The 22,477-nt window shown below is 49.4% G+C and overlaps 1 protein-coding gene across 1 annotated transcript in view; it reads right to left on the minus strand.

Annotated features, from left to right (window-relative positions):
- The window catches only part of LOC122396860, a 328,173-nt gene that overhangs the window by 219,924 nt on the left and 85,772 nt on the right, over window positions 1-22,477 (minus strand). Inside the window, exons 4-5 of the mRNA XM_043395583.1 lie at window positions 2,544-3,350; window positions 69-1,102 (exon numbers count right to left, since the gene is read on the minus strand). Of these exons, the coding sequence (XP_043251518.1) occupies window positions 69-1,102; window positions 2,544-3,350 (1,841 nt within the window). The remainder of the gene's footprint in view (window positions 1-68; window positions 1,103-2,543; window positions 3,351-22,477) is intronic.

Raw genomic sequence — 22,477 nt, forward strand, 5'->3', positions numbered from 1 at the left:
TCGTAAATCTAGGCGGAAACAGGTGGACGCGCGTGATCGCGAGTAGTATAGTGGATCGTGCAACTGACCTTGCGAAGAAAGCTGCGGCTGCGCTGGCCTGTGCCGGCGTCCCGGGCACCCCGCTCACGTTGTACGAGTACTTGGTCTCTTGGTACACTTGATACGCGGTTTGCGGCTTCGAGTGCGACGATCGGTGATAATAGTGATCGGCGTACGGGCTCTTCTCGGGCGGGCGTTCACCAGCGACCTTGGCCAGACCGTAGCTCTGCATCGCGGAAGAAGAGGGCGTCTTCGAATGACACTTCTCGTGACCGTTCTTCTCCGGTCCGTGTAGATGCGACTTCTCGTGGGCAGTGGCCGCCGGTTTGTCGATGGTACCGTACGATTTGTAGTCGTAACCCTTCAGTTCGCCGTAGTACTTGATGCTCTCGACCTTGAACCCGTGACCGGCATCGTGTCCCTTCGACTTGACCGTTTGCTCGTGCTGGCCCGATTTCATTCTATCCCCGCACTTCACCGGTGTCTCGACACTGTGAACGATCGCCTTCGTGGTCGGTTTCTCGATCTTCAGCATCGATCTCTCGCACAAACGACCTTGGACCGCCTCGCTGGCTTTCAGCAAACAGTCCACGGCGTCCTTGTACTTGTCGCACGTCGCGGCCTCGCACGACACACCGGAACCACCGTGGCAGACATTACCGGAAATTGCACCGCTACCACCGACGCACGACGACCGACTCGGGTGATGATGGGACTTTGGAACGTCCGCGTGGCACCTGGTAATCACTTCTGGCTCGTCGTATATCTCCTGGTACTGGTCCTCCTTCACGACGTTGTTGTTGTTTATGTTCGGGCAGCGCGTGTCGCACGACTTGTACGGTATACGCGTACGCGACGAAGGACCACGTGCTGCTTCTCGCGCGGTTGGCGTGATACTGGCCAGATTAGAGGGCGTCTCGGCGCCATGAGTGCCGGCGGTCCCCCTGCTGAAGTTACCACCACCGCTGCCGCCAACGCCGCCGCCACCGCCGCTGCTGCTGCTGCTGCTGCCGATCCCGATGCTCCCTCCTCCTACGGCTCCTTGTCGTTTGCCCCTCTCCTCCTGTCGAATTGATAACGTTACGCGTGACCGCTAATCGCCGTGATTCGCGCACTCCGCGATCGAGCGCGGCGAAAACGGAACCGGAAACGACCAGGAACAGGCTGCCAGGCGAGCATCTCGGACAGGAGTCGGCGCCCTTCGAGCCCGCCTCGATCGGCCACTCGGAGAAACGGAAGGATTCGGCGTCGAGGACGGGCAGGAATTTATTGGTCGCGACTAAGGGATGCTCCAAGAGGGTAGTTTCACTCTCGGAACTCGGAAACTTTTGTCTGTTTTAACGCGGACCAAAACTGTACGATTCTTTATGAAATTAAAACGTAACGTTCCTATTTCCTGTTCAAACTTATTTCCTTTCAAATTTCAGATTGAGATTGTTTAGTTCAATAGCCAAGTGAAAGTAAATTTTCGCTATGACAGACGAAGAAGCAACTGATGTAAAATAAATAACAATTTATCGAGGATACCACAATATTTTACGATGAAAGAAATTACGCTATTTTTCAGGAAGTCGAGAAGAAATTTTTATGTTAGTAGGGATCCATGGTAAGTATGTGCCAGATGGCGATTATTATTTAGATGTTTCGGAACATTCATGGAAACGGATTACACCCATAAGACCAGAACTGGCTCTTGCAATACGATAATGCACTGGCTCACAAAGCGAGCCCTGCGCAGAGAATTCCTGACCCGAAAACGCATCTCCGCGATTGCCCACCCTTCGTATCGCGCTGATCTCGCTCCGTGTTGCTATATTCCCAATATAAAATCAAAATTGTCCCTGAAAGGGAGATATTACAAGACTTTGTAAGCCAGGTTAGGAATCGTTCCAGTAGTAGCAGAAGTAGTACGAGTGACTTTAGACACCACCATAGCGGTCTTTGAGGAATAAAATCAATTTCACTCAATTATTGGACCGAGTTGGTTTAGCTAATTCACTCTGTATCTGCGCTAATTGCTTATCGACGTACCAAGTAGTTATAGAGCAGAGATCCTCGGGCTATAGTGCACCGTACGCGTATGTACCGAGCTCTAGCAGGAATCCCTAATCCCTCATTCATGGCAAATGGATCAGCCAGAAAGCTAAGACAATTAATGTTTGAAGATCGAATTTGATTTATAGCTAAAATATTCTTGCAACGTTTAATCGTGCAAAATTAAATCAGTTATAACGAAACGGGTTAAAAATCAATACCGCCAAAGGAACGTCGACCCAGCGTCGAGGTAACTAGAAAGTTGGGTTTTTTAAACGGCTGTGTAATCGAGGAAAGTGCATTCGGTCATTAGACTTCGCGTGCACGGTTTAACGAATAATCAGAACTAATGACAAAACACGGTCGACGCGTGACTGGACGGTGTTCGCCGCGTGGATGTAAGCGGAGGTGTATTCGGGCGATTCGAGCATCGTGGGGTTGACCTAGGGTCGTCGAGGCGTGTCGCTCACCTGAACGCGTTTGCAATCGTCCTGTCGCCTGGCCACTTCGGAGTATTTGGGTGGAGGCTCCGACTTCGGCGGGGTCTCCTGATACTTGGGCGGCCTGTCGAACTGCCTGTACTTGGGCGGATCGATGTAAGGGTTGTTTTGGTGTCTGTAATAGTTGGGCAGCTGACACTCGGTGAGGTCCGACTGCGACCTGTTCAGCTGATAGTTGGGCGGAGCGGGCGTCTTCTGCTCCTGATGGCTCTGCTTCCCGTGCTTCCCGCCCGACGTCGATTTCTCTTGTCCCGCGTGACACTTGTCCCGTTTCTCGCCTCTGTCCTTGCAGCTCTCGAACTTCTCGTTCTTCTTCTCCGGGCCGTCGATCTCGTAAAAGGTCAGCTCCTTCTTGCCCTGACCCTTATCCGCGTTCGAACGGTGCGACTTGGCGTGAACGTGCTGAACGTTCTCCGCCTTGACGGGCGGATCGATCTGATAGAACGTTAATTCGCGGGAGTCCTGCGACTTGGAGCGCGTCTCGTGAGACAAATGGTGCTGTCTCTCCGGCTGCGAGTGACTCCTGGCGTACCTCTGATCGGGCTTCCCGACGCCGTCCTGATGTCTCGCCGATAATCTCGCGAACCTCTCGTTCGGCCCCAGCCTGGTCGAACCGCGACCGTACTCCTGGTACTCGTCGCCGTACTTGAACGCCTGTCGCGGCTTGTACTTCTCCTCGAACTGCGTGTAATTGTACGTATTGAAGCCCACCTGATTGAAGTTCCTGCTGAGTATCGACGAGTCGTAGTCCTGCGACGTGACCGCCTCCATGTTGATCTGCAACAGTGGGAGCGGGGATTTTTTTTCTCTATTCTGTTGTTTAACGTCGATCGATGGCCGGGAAGCATTCGACCGGAACGTTTTAAAACGAAAACGCCAACAGTCAGCGAAAGACAAGTCGGACGGCGGTCTTGAGACGGTGGAGAAAGATCGAGGAGGGCGAAGGAGTGGGCCAGTCAAGGGCGCTCTACGCCTGGAACGAAGCAAGAAGAGGGACTCGAGGCAGCCCGGAGACCATAAATCGGGGAACGTCTTACTCTTAAATGCCAGGGGTATTTACCGTGAAACAAAAAGCCGCGGCGCGATAAATAAAATCTGACACCGAGGGGGCGTCGGTTGGACTGGTCGCCCCTCTACCTCTGTTTCACGGATAAAGCTGCCGCGAGAAAAGCGGAAAGGAACGACGCTTCTTGCGTGCACGGAGGGTTGGTTCGCGGGGCGGTCGGGGCCGCCGAATTCCACGTCGAAAATCGACTCCGAGGAACCGGTTCGCACCTCGTTCGCCGGCCCCGAAGGCCAATCGATCCCGGCCGTGTACGTGTACGCGTCACGAGCTGCTTTCACGATGCACCCGAGATCACGCGTGTGCTCCTCTTCTTTTTCTCCGGTTCGAGCCCTTATCCGGAACACGCCGCGAGGCACGACCAACGCCGAGAGATCCATGACCGCGATTAGACGGCCGGCTCACCGAGCACGGTGGAAAAAAATCCGCTTCCACCGAGATTGCGTACAAGAACCAGCCGCGCCCCGTCGAATAATTCCGATACGCCCTTAATATCGTATATATTAAAAGTTTCGAGTGCGGATCTAACGAGAGCACGGAGAACACCGATGGAAAAACGGTCGATGGTCGATTATTCCCCGCGATCTCTCCGCCCGACCAGCCTTTTGACACGAAACGACATTCTGCTGATCCAGCTACCGGGGGTTCGAGAGCCGCGCCTGTTATCATCGAGTCACCGGGTATACAGGAGTTCATAACTTCTTCTGGAGCATCGGGAGAGTGCCCCCTCGGGGCGCCGCGGTTATATATTACCAGCTGTAATGAAGACTCCACGGCAACGAGAGCTACCGACGCTGCCTTGTTTATCGCCACACCTCAAATATACAATTAACATGTTGAAAAGGCGCCCGAGGTCTCGGAATCGCCGGCCTCCCTCCACCCCTTGCACCGACAAAGAAAGGGTTCGCGGGGCCCTCTTGTTACCGTAGACCTTGTTAAGAACGAGCCTGTATCCTTAACCCACTATTCCCCCGTTCTTGTTTCCTAACTACGCGTCTACCGAAAATTATCGCGCGGCCCGGACCGGCGAGAAAAAGTCGACGGTCGAAAATTGGGCCGCCGCACTTATCGCGAAAAGATCGAGCAACGATTTTTTTTTTTCGTCACGCGTATACACAAGGGGGCCCGTGCTCGGCCGATCCTCGACATTTCCCATCGAAACGCGCCCGCCACTATTAAATATAATTAAAGAGAAAGGTTCTCGGGCCCGCGTGGAGGACCTCGCGACTTTGTATCAATTACCTTTACACGGACCGACCTAATTCCTCGGAGCCTTTTGGCAATATTTGTTTTCAAAATTTCACCAAATACGAAAGCTCGCTGGTAATCTTCGGACTGTAATAATTTTCCCGCGTTCGCGTGAATTTGACGAGTCTAATTCTCTAGATCAACATTAAATCTTCGAGCGCATACAACGGGGAATGGGCTCGTTGAATAAAGAATGGTTCGTTTTTAATTTTGGTCACGGAATACGGTTCCTCGGAGCGTCGTATTAATCAGTGCTCCACATCGGTGGTCGTTGGCCGAAACTTACGAGGTGAAAACTCGCCGCCGCGGACACGGAACTGCCTCGTAAATGAGAACGACGCGGTCGATCATTTGACGGGATTCGGTGCGCTTCAGGTGGCTACAGCGTCACGGGGTACGCGATACGCGGCGATATTGATAGTCCCGCGCGTCAGGATCCTCATTTATCTTCATCCTTCAATTTCCCGTGTACACGTGCTCGATCGACTGGGTTTCGCGCGCACGCCACGGACGGGGAATAAAACAAGCCTACCGCGTGTTTCCCGTAGCACACGCCGAGAGAATAATAGTCCGGCGAATGGCATTCCGCGCGCTATCCGATGGAGACGGATATTGGTATCGACTCGCTGACTTTTTACCCGTTTTCCAAGTATATGGGACAGCCAAAATATATTCCTCCAACGGCGGATTACGTGCACCAGCCCGGTATTATTTATGACCGTGTGCCGCAGTGTCCTTCGAAATTAATGGTTCCTCCGAGTCCTAGCGGAACGACGTAATCTCCTTTTCGTGCGGACAAGGCTCGCCTATTGTTATCGCGGTGTTTCGTCTTTGACGGACCAACGGCTCTCTCGGAGCCGAGGAAAAACTGGCGGTGAAATTGTGGCGGAATTCGAGACGCAAAGTCCCTTTAGTTTAAGAAAATATGTGGTGTATCTCGAGAGTGGCGGCGAAACGAGACGAAGCTGGACCGTCGGTAAATATCAATAAATCTTCCGCTCGAAAGTCCCATTCCGTATGACGATAATGGCGTTGTTTGCGTTGGCAATAATAAGTTCTGTTGCGAGATCGATGCTGGTCGACGAACGGGGCCCCGTAATTACGACCGCTGAAATTATCTCCGGCGATCGGTTTCGCGCAACGCACGGGGTGTCTCGAGAGAAAAAGACCACCTTGTCCGCGAACCTGTCGATCGGTGTTATTAGGGACGCCCGGCGAAATCGCACGCGTTTATTTTTTTTATTTTGAATTTATCGCTCGAAACAATATCGATTACAACGCGCGAGTCGAAGGATAGATAACTCGTCCCGACAGAGGAGAAATCGAGCCACGACATAATACCCGATGCGAGCATAATTAATTCTCGACGGCGCTGGGTATCCGAGAAACGCTCGTCGGGAGGCCTTGAAAAGAGAACGAGAGTCCCGGAGCCAGCTAATGGAGCGATGCTTCAACGTAGCCAAGAATGCTAACGAATCTTCTTCGAGAGGTCGTAAGACTAATTGGCTATTTAATTGACAGTAGTTGTTGAAAGTAGCGGTTTAAGGCCGACAGAGTGGGCTGGTTGCGCCCTCGAATGCCACCGAACCTGCGTAGGAATGAACAGAGACGCCTAGAGGGTGGGTTCCAGTAGCGTTTCTCTTGGCAATTTGCGAATTATTAATTTAGCCGTTCCCCTTTAACGCTACTGCGCCCGCGGCTAATATTTTCAGTCGCGTGGCTGGATACAGGAACTTGTCCGTCGAGGAATACAAAAGGATGAGAGAGAGACGAGGACCAAAATGGAAGGAGGCTGGTCTCGCCATCGAACCCTCGGTCACCGTGTAAACGCCACGGAAACAAAGTTCCGCGTCCAAACACGAAATAAAGACAGGACAAAGTTCGTTCCGTTCGCGGAGCTCGACAAATATTATCGAGAAAGATGCAATGCCATTTTGTGGGAGTTTCAATTATCTATTCTTTATTGACCGTAGAAGAAAAATATATGCCGGAAGTACGAGACAGTACGGGTCAAAGGTGACTCAGGTGTCCATGATAAACGAAAATGACAGACGATTCTCCGTAATGGAGTTTCGTAGATGGAATAAAGTAAGAGTTCAACGGCCTGTAACGACTCGAATTAGAACGAATCCGCGTTTCCACCGCAAACAGATAAACTCCGGAAACCGCCGGCTCCAATATCGAGCGTAGCCGCATAACGAAATCGTTACACTCGCGATTGTTCCAAAACCTAATTTAATGTTCGTTTATTGTTCGCGTCACTAATCGATTTCCCGACCGAGCGAGTTTTAACGGAAGAGTGACGAGCGTTTCGACTCTAACCGCGAGCTAAAAACACACAACGATTCTAGTCGCACGAAATCATAACTGGATTTTCCAATACCCCGGGGGCACATCCGGGGAATATCCGATTTTCACAGCGGGTTGACCCGTCTCAATGCCATCTCGCCCGCCAGTCCCGACAATCAAATTAGAGACAGTCGGTTGGCCGGTCGAATGAGAATCTTCGCTCGGGTTTTGTCGCGTGCTTTGTTTCAGAATAAACTGTTATATTATGACAAAGGAGCAGTTTCTAACCGATAGACCCGTTAGATTCGCACGAGCTGCCCGGAGTCACGAACGTTTTATCATCCGGCGATAATACGCGCGAGCGACAGTTACAGCGCGATCGACCCTTCTTTCCGTCGCAACGATTCCGCCGTAACAAAAGTGTCACGTGAGATGTTAATTCGTTAATGTCGCGAACGTACGGGCCTTTCGTGCGGATCGGTTCGCCGCGGGGTCACGCTCGGGATCCGCGAATAAAAAAGTTCCGCGTACGAGAGCGACGACGACCGACCGGAAAGAGACGAAACAGAAGTCAGGAAGGAACAGGATAAGGGACGTCTTTTAATATCGACGACGGTGGGGGCTTTTGAAGGGCGCGTAGAACCGCGCTAGATTCCGCTGATTGACTGACTGACACATGGCGGCGAAGGGGACGAGCGGGCGAAGGACCAGACAAAGGGAAAATGCCAGGATAACGGCCCAGGCTAGAAAACCGAGCGTGGAGAAGCGGAGACCGAGCAATCTCTTACGGTCGAGTTTGTCCCGCACTGGGAACCTTCCCCGATCACTCCGAATAATCATCGCGGGACACCAGCCACCCGCGTCATCGCATCTACGAAAATGAGAGAGGCCAGACCCAGAGGTCACGAAAAACAATAGTCGAGCAGCGCTCGCAGATTTTAAGCGGATTATCCCTGCACTGTCCACCATTATGGAACCACTGGACGAACGAGAACCATAACCACACACGAGATATACGAGTAGACCTTATGTTATGTTCAGGGTTATGTGTATTCACCAAAAATTATCGTAATTCATTTGAAATTTCTTTTTTTTCCCCCGAAAAATTGAAGCACCTAATTCCATTGCACCCTCCCATTTTGTTGTGGAAAGATCGACCAAAAAGGATCTTTCCAAACTGAAATAGGATTGCCAAAATATTATGGAAGATCTTAAATTTTGTGTCAGTAATTCGACAGCAAGTCAGGTGTCTTTCAAAGTTAACCACATAGACTCGAACTCGAGAAATTCCAGAGTCATGCCTGCATAATAATGTCCCCGCTTCTGATCCGTCTCGAAAGCAATATTTAACCAGCAGACTACGCTCGTCGAATCGTAAATCTTCCTTAAGCTACGCTCGATCGTCCTATGAACGTTTTGCCACCGTGCAAATCCTCACCGTCGGATTTGATGCCTAATCCCGTCTTTCCGTCGCTGGAAAATCACGCAATTAATAGATTAGGACGATGATCGTGCGCATTATACCCTCGCGGGAGTGTTCCAACGCCGTCGGCGTCGTTTATTTTTCTTTCATTAAACCGAGATGTTGTTCCTCCCTCGCGCTGATGTTTCTCGACCACGGAATACATCATGGTCGGATCCGAGAACACGAGAACGCGTTTCAACGGCTACGAAATCCCGCGTCCATCGATCTCCACCAGATCTCCTCGACTAGATCCTTCGATACTATAATACACTTCTCTTTCAAGGAAGATCAGATAAATGAACAATTAGACTAGCTGGAGTTATGAAACTATGAGAAAAAGATTACAGCTTGAACATGGTAACATGAACATTCCACTTAATATTTGATACTCTTAAAACGAAGTAGTTTTTAAGACTTTCTTCCCACAATTCCCGTCATCTAGCAGCGATTGACAAAGTTAAATTAGATTTTCCTCCGCGAGACAAGGGGCTAATAAAAACTGAACTCCAAGATTGACCTTCTTTTTGGTTTCGAGCAACCTTTCGATTATTATTCGACTAAAATTTGATGATGGAAAACCTTGGCTACGTTCGTGGGACAAAATTCGCCAGGACTCGAATCGCATCACTGTATTCTGCAACGAACTAATCCCTTTAATGCGGTCTCGACCGATTCCCGCGAAACGATTCGGATGCACTCGTCGCTGATAAAGATTTAAATTATTCTCGTATTTCGCCAGCTCGGGCCTCTTATCTCCGGTGCTTTCTCAGGCCACGAAAAACAGCCGGGAACGCAAGTACCTGCTTCGCGAAGATACGCGAACTAATTGAATACGTAACGAGAAAGCCGGATTGAAAAGCGCCGCTAGTCGACGCCCGAAAAGAAATCCGAGCGTTCCTTCCGGAAATTGAATGACCGTGGAAGGCCACGCGAACGAATCGCGGTGGAAATCGCGCGTGCATCGCCGTGGGAGCTTCCTGTTTACCGCGAACTGGGCGCAAAAATTCGACGCGCCCGGAAAATGGAAAACCTAGTGGCGCTCTTTCCGGCCGGGTCGACTGGAAATACGCTGACTTTTCTTCCGGGGTTTTTCACCTCGCGCGGAAATTTCGCATCGAGGATCGTTACGGGGTAAGTCGAACGACGAAAGGGCCAACGTTTCGTTATCCGACGCGGGCAACTGTGTTCCACGGGACGATCCGTTTCAGCGCACGTAAGCAGCACGGTGGAAAAGAAACTTTCAGGCACGTTCAATTGCACGGCTTACCAATTTGGAAGTTAACACTTCTTGGATACGCCATGGAGTATCCGATATCCCGAGCCTTCCTGGCTAATAGGTCTTGGAACAGACGTGGTATCTTCTTTCTTTCGAATTTGGTGGTTCTCGGGGCTCGTGGCGTCTTTATTTGCAATGACACTTGTACTTTTTACTTTTTTTAATTATGTTACAAGAGTAACTTCACTGATATTCACATGAAAGTCATTGCTTATCAGACCCTTTAAGCTTATGTAGTCAATTTTCTTGCATTATAATTCAGAAGTTCGAAACATTAAAGGAATTGGCTGATTATGGTATATGGAGCAGGGATTTCTGGGGGCATTTTAGTCGAATTAACGGAAACGCAGAAGCAAGCGTAAAAAATTACACGGTGAAACATTGACGGGCTTGGAGGAGGGGTAGGAAGGCGAACGGCAAATAGAATTTGAAAAACGCCCGGACGGAAAACGCCGGAGCGAAGGACGTCACGAACCTTTTAAAGCTCTCTGTTATCCTTGGCGGGCTCCCGAAGGACACTCTTATCTCGGGGCTGGTGTTTGCTTTGCGGAACTTAACAGGGTAACGTTCGCCGCCAGAAACGGTCCGCGAGAAATTCTACATCGCCGGGTAACCGGCCGGCCGGTCGCCCAGGCACCGAAGGGACGAGCAGTGAAATAACAAGACCGAAATGCACGAGGGTGAAACGCAAGGAAGGAAGACGGACGGAGGGTTGGCGAGCGTCGCGGTGAAACGAGAGGAAGGAAGACAGTGGGGGAGAGAGAGGCGAGGATAAGACGACAATCCGATGCGCAAATGCCACCGGGATTTAGATCGGACGTCTCTAATGGCAGCAGGATTTCAATGGCAAATGGCACCTGCCAGATCCTCGCCACTTGTTTGGTCAAAGGATTTGCAAAATCTGCCGAGATATCCGTGTGGATACTTACGCCGGGTTGCGGAAGATACCGGTAGTCGAAGAACGGGGAAATAAAACAACGGCGTTGATTCCAGTTTGCCGACTAAATTAAGACCGGCCTCCGAGGAAGAGCGAGGATATCGTCGATGGTCTGACACCGGATCGGTTCGCCAACAAACCTTCGGCCCGTGAGACGCGAGGCACACGATATGGAAAGAACGATGCTAAAAGTACGAATAAATATTATTCGAGAACGGTTTCCCCCCTACCGCCCCTGATAACGATATCTAACGACACGACGATACCCATCGAAGGATCTCACGATCTTTCCACGACCCCTGCGCGAGCCGATCGACAAAAAAATTCAGCCTCTTTCTATTTCCCCCCCTCTCTACACCGGTAACCGGGGCCGCTTTCTCGAACAAGACGAACGCGTTATTCTCCGCTGAAAAACCGAATCCTCTGCCCTCTCGTTCGGGAAGAGCAAACAATCTAACAAGCAAAAAGTCCCTTTTACGTCCCGACTGCCGAGCGAGTTGCTCAATGCTTGTTAAGAGAAGCGTCTCTCCGACGGGAAAGAAGAGAAAGAAAAGAAGAAGAAGAAGACGGGGAGGGGGGCGGGGAAAGAGGAGGGCAGGTGAAAGGGAGAGGACGAAGAGCACGAAGGGGGTTGCGTCCTTCGTTAAGAGACGTTAGCGAGGCACCTGGTGCACGATTACGCGAGCACCGTGCGCACATGGGGTTCCGGCGATGCCGTCTCTATGGGGGCTGAAAGGCTGCTGGATGCCCGACGACATCATGACGGATGGGAACGTCAGCTTTCGCTACGGCGAGCCTCGTCGGCATCCGAACAATAACGTTACGAATGTTTCGTTCTCGCAACACTGTCCACTTCCGCCGCGCTTTTTCCGCCCCCGAAACTTTCCATCGTCATCGATCATCCCTTGGTAATCGGCGCGCGTGCAACGCGTTGAAAAACAAAAGGGAACGGTTTGCTGCACCGGCCCCGACGAATAATCCACCAACCGATCTAAAACACGCCGCTGTTACCGGGGGAGAGCGTTTCCCGAATCATGGAGTTAAGTTCTTAACCATTAGGTTTTCCCGTTTTTTAAATTCGATTCGAACGAGTTTATTGCTTCGTTTTTCTTGGACCATTCGATGGCCACGCTTTGCACTGGACTTTCAGATACACGTACATGTAGAATTTTTAGTCGTAGTCCGTAAATCTCGATGAATATCGGAGAAATATTGCACAGATATTTTTTTAGCAACGAGTGTTTTACGACGCATGGCTACAACGAAACAAAATACGATGATCGAAGTCGGAAAGATCCCAGGGGATCGAAACGAAAATTTGAAAAATGTTTCGATTCGTTGTACGTGATAAATTCTGTTTTTTTTTTTTTAAGATAATTATGAGTAACGTAGGTGGGATCGAGGTGTCCCTCGCTGTGTCTATAGAATGACGGCTCGTGGCTCGTTCTTCTTAGGGTTAACGATGCTTCTTGTTACGTCGTGTCGATCTTCGAAATTAATGACTTCGACACGACGCCAGGACTAACAAGGAGTGCCCTAGTATAGCGTATAATATACTGGTCCATATCACTGGGCTTGGAATAAACTGAGAGTTGCTTGCATCATCGAACCGTAAGAAAAATCTAGAAATATTGTAACGATCCGGAGAACCAGATCGTCGACCAGGACTCGAGATATCGTAGATGCTGACGTGTCCAGATATCGCGGATTATTCCACATTCGGTGATACAAATAATTCAAAGTATTTCGCTTCTTGATGCAAATGGGTTAATTCCACCGGTTCAATCGATAAAAAGATACAATAAAATGAATTCGATGGTAGATTAGCCACGAATGGAGCATCCAAAAATGTTTAGAAAGCGGCGAGTAATCCCCTTTTCGCGCGTCGTTTGCAGTCACGGATGATTCGATTTCGAAGGTCCTCCGAGGCAGAGTATAAAGTATCGGGGAGCGAAAACTGAGAGGAAGGACCACTTGGCTGCGACAAAAGCGCCCCGGTGAATCACGCCGCCCTTAAGAGGTCTCGTTGATTTATATATATGTAGGGAACGTCGTCACCGAAAGACGAGAAAGAAATTGCCGGGCACTGGCGGGCTCGGTTTCTTCTTCGAGTTTCGGTCAAGTCGCGACGGACGAACGAAACGTTCGAAAATCGCGCGATAACAATGAAAAGGCAGTTCCAGCGGCACGTGAAACGAGCAGATCGACGGCTGTCGATGGGAAAAGCGAGAGTAACTTGTCGCGTCGACGGACGCTGCAGGAGGACTTGATGGATTTTAACCCCGACTGATATTCGATTAGAGATCAGCCGCCCCCGGCCGATAATCCATTATAGTTCTTGCGTCTCACGTCGGATACCCATTCTGCCGGTGACTCGGACGTTTTCTGGAATTTATCAGGCCGGATTGGATCGCAAATGGGGTTTATACGGAATTTCCATCGACGGGGCGGAGGCCGGACGCGAGAAGTTGACGAGCGTAAAAGCGATGACCGTATGATAAAGTATCGCCCTGGGCGGGAAAACAACGCGATATTGAGTCCAGTCTTTTGACGCGCGAGCCAAAAAGGGCCGGGTCTCGCGGCAAATTAATTTTATTTAAATAGTTCAATCCTTACGTTTTTGTAACGCTGGTCCTCGAACAATCTTCCGTTTAACTTACAAGTAATATACGTTTGACAGAAATTAAAAACGAGTTAAATTAATTTGGACCAAAATAGTATAAGCGACTCTGAATCCCGTAGACCCTCTGAGTCGGGACGAAACGAAATCTCGAGCGTGCAATCGAATAGTTGCGGGTCTTCGGGATATTTGCGCACTTGCGGTAGACGCGGCGAAGTCACAGGGGGTGTGGAACACTGTGGTGCGTGGATGAGAGAGAGAGAGAGTGTGTGACAAGGGCGGGGACCCCCTTTAATCTTCGCGGATCAAAACGTCGCGGCGCGTTGCGTCGCCACGAGACGACGGACCTGCGAGCACGTGATTGCTTCGTGTATTCGAGTGGAAGTCTAACAGCATTTCAAAGGGACGACCGCCGCAAAGAAAATTGCATTGTAATTAAAACCGCGGCGACTTTGTGGACCGGCGTTGCTCGAAAAGTGCACGCTCGTCGAGTGCACTCGTCCTGCATGCGTCGCGCATCCTCGAAGGACCGTTGCACGCGCCAAGAGCCGCGTCGATTGATACATCATCGCGAGCAACAATCGCCCACGATCGCTTTTCCTCGTTTTTGCATTTAATTTTACTGCAATTCGTTTCGACCATTCGATTTTGGTACGCACAGTCGTTGCATGCGAAATCTACGAGCACGAATCTACTCCAAAGTCCTACGAAGCGTAGAATCGAAGAGGAAGTTGGACGGAAGTAGAGGGAAGAAAAGGGCAAGCGTGGAGGCTCCATTTAAAATGAAGTAAACTATCGGGACAAGTAACGAATCTTCTTTACGGATCCATAAATCAGCGGCAGCCGCATTGGAACTTTAATTGCGTTTGGACGAGTGGCCCCGTTCCAATTTTCTCCCAAGCAACTCACGACTATAGATTCACCCGAATACCAACTTCCGGAAGAACTCGTTCGTCCAAACCGACAAATTCACCCGCGGAAGACTGAAGCTGCGTCGTCTGCATTCCGGGGATAAATTCGCTTTGCTTCCTTTTCTTGAAAAACCCTTGAAACGCAATTTACTATGGTTCTTGCACCGGGGAAATGTCTCGCCAAGATATTTAATTCGGTCATTTGGCTTAATAATTGATCACTGGATGGTCGTGGGATCGATTGACTCTAGACTCCCTAATTTTCGCGATATATGCAGACTTTGCACAGCCATTTGCCGATTGACTCCGGCTGGAAGAGATTTCGATGCGTTTCTTTGAACAGCAGGGAGGATCGAGGGAAGTCAGTTTGGGCGTTGTGTGGACGCGGTAACGCAATTTCATCGAACACGAGGGAACTGACCCTCGCAAGTCCACGAAAGGTCATCCCTGTCCCTCGGTTTCTGTCGACCCTTCGAATAATAAACGGATCGTTAGCATTGATTAAAGCGCACCTCGGACGAGATGGTCCGCTCGCAGTTTCCGTTCGACGTTTCTGCGTCCCTTCTGCGGTCGTACTCTCGCACCCTGCGTATGAAGTACGACCGATTTCACGGAGCATGTAGGTGCCGGGATGGTTTATATCTTACACACCGCCCCGAAAGGAAATTGCTTCCGATTACTTTCGCCCGATAGACACCCGGTCGACTCGTAAATCTTAATTAACGACGAACGAAAATAGAATACAGGCTCGAGAAATTACCGGGAAATTTATTGAGACGTTCGCTTTCGTATAAACGATCTTTCGAATTTATAGCGCTCCTCTGATTATTTTTGGTACCAGAATTTTTGAAGAAACCCTTGAAGAGATAGCAATCGACCAGCAGAGGAGGTTTCGGAGGAAGGGTTAACGCGAACGGCGCCAAGAGGGAAAAGGCGGCCAGCCACTCCTCCGAATAAGATGCTATCCGGATCTTGGTGGAGCTAGGAGTACGCCCCCGCTTTCATCATCGCGATTCTTGACCGGTTAAAATATTACCGAGCTCGCGGGCGACCGTAGCCGGTGGATTTCAACGTTTCCACGTTCCCGACTAGTCGAAATGGAAAATAACGAGGTCGTAGCTTACTTTGAGTAACAACCCCGACGCATAACTCTTCCGTGATTGTCCCCGTGCCAAGACGCGTCCATCTTTTCTTGCCTCTGTTCTCGGTTTACGTATGAGAACCTGACGTAGCGATAGCCGGGGCCTCTAAAGACACCTTTTCATTTGCCGACGGCTCCTTTCGCCGGCGCTCGAGAGGGAGACAGAGTGTGCTCGTCGACTAAAAGAACGAGCCTCCGTCGCATATTATGTTGGCCTAACACGCGTGATCTCAGCATAATGGAGACCGAATGTCCCTTTCTCGGGACGCGGCCGCGGACAACTCTTGTAACGAGGTGCTAGGCGTCCTCGTTGGACTCGTTCCCGTGTAATGGAAACCCGCCACGGAGACTGGAGCAGATTTTAATTACGAAAAGGAGCGAGTTTCGAGACCGCTGGCGATCGTCGCGCCTCCTTACCCGGCCACGGGCAGGTTCCGAGATCGTCAAGAAAAAAAAAACAAGCCCGCGAATCGAAACTTTCATCGCGATAAAAGACAATCTTCGACAGAGTCGCTTTCAGCACGAACCGTAAGTAGCATCGCGACGATTGTCCAGTTTGCTCCTCTGGCGACAATTAATTAACGGTTCCCTTAGGCCACGCGATCCACGGATCCATCAGAGCCCGTCCCGATGCCCTAACCCCCGTTAATGCGTATAATTAACAAATTGCTGCCGCTAATTACCAGCGCGACGGCCGAGGGATTTACGCGTCGATACGTCCGCGTCCGTCGCGCTCGATTTTCTGGATCCGCTAATTGCGCCGCTGATCTGATTAGCCAAATGGGTTGCTCGGGGGTAAAATTTTTCTTCGTCCTGGACGATTCCTTTTTCGGGCGAGCGGACCACCGCGGCTTGCGTGCCTTTCGCACTATCACGTAAAAATGTCGTTAATGCGATCGAGCCCGGTGGTTCCCTACGTTGCGATTCGAAACCGTTTCGGACAAATTGCACCCTGACACGCACGCGACCTACCATCCTCGTCCTTTCCACGTGTCATCGGCCGGAAAGTCGCCTATCGCTCGTCCTGCCGGAAGACGGGCCTCCGATTGATCGAGGATCCACGGGAGGCACTTCTTTGCCTCCCCCGCGGCGTTATCGATCGATTCGATGACGTTACCTTTCATTGGCGCTGATTCCAAGACCTTTGAGCTATCGAATCGTACGCTGTTTTATTAATTTTTATTCTTCCACCGTCTGGTATTCTACTTTCAAAGTTACTTTGCTCTTTGAGAAGGGAATTACTATCCTTATTTTATGAAACATCACAAAGGGGTAAACGACTGTCTATGGACGCGTTCTGGTTTAATAGAATTTTTGTTTCGGAGAACGTTTCTGGTGGAAGCGGACCCCAACTTGGCCTAATGGTCCGCGAAACAAATAACAGGACGAAGGTTCATCGTTCCCGCTGCCACGATCCCCATCGAGCCCACCCCCGTCGAAAGCAGTGATTTAATTTCGGGGACTCATCTTCCAGATTGGGGGCGCACTAACTTTTCAATCAGCCGTCAAGTCCGCGGTCGCGGTAGGGTGGAGCGCTGCGGGCCACAAGTACCCTTGACGAATCGCTCGAAAATTCCTACATACAGAGCGCACGGTGACTTGTGGGCGTCGTTTCGAGGGTCAACTCGGCTCGAAAACACGTGGACATGAAAATTTAGTACGTACATATGTTCCATTTTGCATTCTTCTCTGTGTTCCGGCGATTGTTTTCACGCTGGCTCTGCGCGTCTATGTTGAATCGATCGCAAACTATCGTTGATACAATGTACGCGAGTAAACACTGCTTTATAGTGTTCTATAAATTGTGCAGTCCGTAATGAGTATTGAAGGAATAGTTCCAATCGTAGACAAACTGATACAAACGATACTATACGACTGGGAATGTTTAGAAACGTCGACGCAAGTAGAAATATCGAGCAATGGTCGGACGCAGTAGTCTAGTCTTACTCTGTCATACGCGCGATCGATATCAAAATTGATTTGCTCGAAAGTGAAGCCTCGTTTCGATTTATTTCTACAGGATGAATCACCCCCTCGATTATACCACCCTTTAGATCCAGTTTTTTTCTGACAGAATAACTAATTTATTTTTTATTTTCTATTTACTTTATTCTCTAAATAAAATAATGTATAGGGAGTATGTACCAAAGAGGCTTATAAATTTCAGGATAACGCGAGGAATAAAGTATTGGTTATTAATTTGTCCATTTTGACGAACGAAAAACAGCGACCAGCGACGCGGCCTTCGAAAATAATTATTTCAAACGTGATTTCGTTTGGAAGAGTCCGTGGATTTTTGCGATGCGTGTCGATAGAGTAGCATGGGTCAGACAGCCACGGCTTGAAACGCGTGGCGACGCAGGAGGGTGGTTGGGAAAGCGTTGAGATTCAAAGCCGGCTTAATCCGCGCTGCCGAGCCTGTGGAAATATTTTCTTAACGAGAATATTCAATTTTGCCGATCGATTCCCAGCGTTCCGACCGTTGAAAATTATTCGCTCATCCTTGTACGTCGCTTCGTCGCGGCAAGATATCGCTTTCAACCCCCGATTCCACACGGGAAGCAGACGCGAAAATCGTCAGGGAGCATCGTGTCGCGCGCGAGATAAGCTTTGAATAACGAATAAAAAATAAACACGTTCACTCGTCGGTCGGTGGATAAAAATTAAAATTTTTTATATTATAATATAGATTTACTTCGTTCGGAATATAGTTGTATTTCAGACACTGAGACAAAGGCACAGAGAATACGTTAACGGTCATCGATCACGTATATAGATCAGTGATCCATCAATAGGAGTCCGGGCACTAGTGACAATTATCTCTTCTCCACGCTCTTAACGATTCCAGTCATAGAATTAAATATTGCACAACCTATAGTTAAAAATTGAACTATTCGGTCGAACGAACGTCACGAATGATTGATACACGTTTATTGGTTATTCATTATTCGAGTAAAATTTCGCCCAACTCCGAAACAGAAATGGGGGAAAAAGGATAGTTGGGCAACGAATGCACATCGGCGGGAAGTCAAAAGTTTTTTGTTTCATATAGAAATATTCTTCGAAATTCGTTATTGGCGAGTCACGTGACAACCGAAAAACGCTCTGTTCATCTGCACTGAGGGGGAGGAGGGGTGGAGATGACGGTATACGAAAAAAGGAGGCTCGATTGGCTGAAATGGCGGCGCACGAGACAAGCGACGAATTCCTACGGAATTCCTAAACATGGAAATCAGACGAACACGCGTCGATCCGACCACAATATATCGTGTCCGAGAAACCCTGGCGCACTCTCGGCCATTCCGAAAGCTACGAGGAAGTTTTGTCGATAGTCAACCGCGTTCCCGACGGCCTATAACGAATTCCTATACGGCCGTTTCAGCTTTAATATCACCCGCGTGGCCATTAGAATTTCGTCATCGCGCTGGATGGTCGTGATGAATCCGCAATACGATGCGCTAATACCGACATTTGGAATATTATAAACGCTCCGCGAAATTAGTCATTAAATTACTTATTAATGAGCGCCATTTAATAACGACTAGCCGCAGCAAGCCGCGATCCGTCGGTGGACCGCGATATGTTATTCGGGAGATCATATTTTAATTCCTTCCATCCGAACGAACTCAGAGAAAAATATCAATCGTATTTTAATTACGAATCTGTCTACGCTCATCTGTTTAGCGCTGGGTATTTTTATTTTTCTTCTAGCCAGTACGTGTTTCAGTGTATTTAGAAATATACGAGAGATAAATACACACATTAATTGCGACGAGTATAATTATATCTGTATATCATTTGTATCTGTAGATAGAAAATAATAGAGGGTTGTAAATAGTCTCTCGGATTACTCCCGATTTCACAGAGAGTCACGAAGATTTGATCCCGAGTTACATAATGCCCAGCCTGACAACAATCATCGAAATATGCACGAGAGTAATTAGCAACATTATCTGAACATCCCAAAGTAATCAGTTTGCCTAATGGGAGACCACGATGAGCCCTGTCAAAAGCTACTTTCGATCGACGATATACAATGACTACGAGCATGTTTCCACCATAGTTGCTATGATTTTCAGCGATATTACATCCAGTGTTTCCATAGACGACGAATGCAAGGTGATTAAATTTTAATAATTTGGCTTGGAAATCGTAGGAGTGAGGTATATTTCGTTTCTTGCGTCGTCGACGAATATCTGTTTTGCGAATTTTCCACGAATTACCAGCAACGATTATTCCTTCCTTCCTTCCTTCCTGCGGGAAAAGCAGAAAAATCTGCGGCTGATCGACGATAACGACAACGACGACGACGACCACGAGGTTGACGACAACGACTATAGCGGCGACAACGATTATTTCACTTTCCCGGCAAATGGCACATAAACATAGCCACAGGGTGTGGTGTGAGGGTCGACGAAGGCTATAGGGGGTTCCCCAGGTTAACCAACCGAATAGAAGTATGATTTATAAGGAGAGGGAGGTGACCGCGCGGGGAAACGAGAGTTCTTACCGTTTACGAAACGTCAGAATGTCAGCGCGAAATTCGAGAGAGATTTAACACACGTATCAGGTTCCTTAAACGTTAAACAAATGTGTGATCGGTCTCTGGGCAATAAAAAATTTCAATCTGTTTCTGAAATGCAAAGCAACGAAGGAATGCGTGCTGAATTATTTTCTGTGCTTTGTCGTCGCGATTCGCGTGCAGCCTGAATACGCGAGTCAACGTCTCGCCGTCTTCTCGTTCCCTCCGTGTGCTTTCTTTTAGCCCTCTGATGAGAAATAAAGTGGCCGTAAATCTTGCCGTCCTCTCTGGATGTTGCTCGCGCCGCTCCCGTTTCAGAACCGCGGCAGTATTTAGGCTGTTGCCCACTACTTACCAGGAATATCCGAGGAATCGCGTATCTTTCCGCCCCACTAATTTCGGGGTCGAAGAGAAACGACCGTGAAACGGCGAACGATACCGTGCAGGGATCGTTAAGTGCATTAGGTGGCTGTTACTTCTCCAAGGAGAACGTTACATTGCAGTCGGAGCGACCCGGTCGTCGGGAAGATAAAGGTCAGAGGGACAACCCCGCGGCTCGACTTCCCCGAGAAGATTTTATTGTCGACGGACCCGGTGCCCCGGATGATACTTTTTAACAATTATTTCGACCGACTGGACGCATTGTTAAAATTCACGCTGGCGTACGCTGGGAATAAAAGTCCATGCGTCGGTGGCTAAAGATATAGCATTTCAGAATAATGATAACGAGACCAAAAAGCAAACCACGCTCGTTATGGATTCTTGAGTTTGTTTTTAATTTTACTTTTCGAAGCGAGTTTGAACAAATGAGGCGGATTTTACGCACTGCTAGTGCGTGGAATATAATTTCCGTAATGAAGAGCTACATCCAGTTGGCTGCTTTTAAACAATTAAACATAGGACGAACGAAGGAAAAAGTAATGAGTAAGTTTCGGTACCAGGAGTTCCAATTACGAGGAGATACCTTTATTTATCGCACGACAGTGCGTTACCGAAATTTAAAAACATTTCCCAAACGACCGAGTAATTATTTTCGATACCGATTGAAAGCCCTCGCGGTGCTGTCACCGAACGTACGAAAATCCTTTAATTTTTTATAGTGTACAAATTCCTACGCGCCGTCGAATCTAGTCTCCGTTGTCTCTGGCTGGTATTTCAACGATTTAAATGTCCGATACGTCGAGGTCCGGAGAGCGCGGTGTCCGCGGACACGTCCGCGCGCCCGTGGATTAATTTACAGCCGGTTTTCATCGGGTTTGACGTGCCAGGGAATTTGATGGAATTTTATAGGGCCGCGCGTACGTACCCTCAAAATATTTGGATTATTTTTTCTCAAAAGATCGCGCCGCGCGAATACACTTTTTCATCCGATCGGGGGAGCGTTCCGCGCGCGTTTCCCATTCAACCGAGGGGGGGGTGGCGACCGCTAATTCCGATATTCGATCCCGCCCCCCTCCGACAGGAGCCACGTTTAATCGCGGAGTCGCCGCCGCGACAAATGTTACGGCGAGCAAAAACCGGGAAAGTTCCTTCTTTCCGGGACGGTAGGGCGTATAATGATTCATCCCTTTCGTCGGGACTGCGCGGCGACATCCGTCGAATCCGATTAATCAAATCGAAAGATCCTTTCGTGGGGCGCGTTACGAAGCAATTAAAGCGCAGGATTAATTGCGACCGCACGCCGGGAAAAATAAGTCCATAAATTAACGACGCTCGACGGCCTGCCCCTTGCCAAACCACCACCGCCCGCCCTCGTCCAACCCTTGGCCCTTCGTTCCTCTTATCCACGATTCCGACGGCTCAACATATACTCGGTTCCTTCGAACCCCCCGGCGAGCGCCGACAATCTTTTCTCTTGCCACGGATAACTTATTGCCCAGACTACGCACTATGCATTTCCGAAGCGATTAAGCTGTTACCCGACTTTTTTCTCCACGACCCCCACCCCGTTCGCCGTGCTCTCTACCCCGGAAAACTTCGGAAAACTCTCGCGGGAGTTCCCTGCGCTCGGAAGAGGGTGGATAGAGGGAACGCGAGAGGGGGAAGACAACGAACTCGTCCGTGTAATCACGGACTCGCAACAATAATGCAGTTCGAACGGTCAAAAATTTCTCAAACTTGTTCCCCCGGTCCCTGACTTCGTTTCATTATCGTCCTCGAGCCCCGTTTAAGCAAAAAGGTACACGGATACGTGTTCCACGCTCGGATAAGAATCTACTATGCAAATCGGCAACGATGAAAGTTAATCTTTTACGATCCGCTGCAACTTCGTCTTCTTATCTTTTATTGTCGTTTCAGCAATATCCGCGCGCCAACGACACCGATGTTATTTCGAGCGTGCATTGGGAACGGGCAAACCGTCGCCGCTTCTTTTCCGTTCCTCCCCCGTTTTCGACGGACAGCACGCGGGAGGAAAAGGAGCCGTGCGGTTC

The sequence above is a fragment of the Colletes gigas genome, unplaced genomic scaffold, assembly GCF_013123115.1.
Source record: "Colletes gigas isolate AHSC1104 unplaced genomic scaffold, ASM1312311v1 Colletes_gigas_Sc00001, whole genome shotgun sequence".
Lineage (NCBI taxonomy): Eukaryota > Metazoa > Arthropoda > Insecta > Hymenoptera > Colletidae > Colletes > Colletes gigas.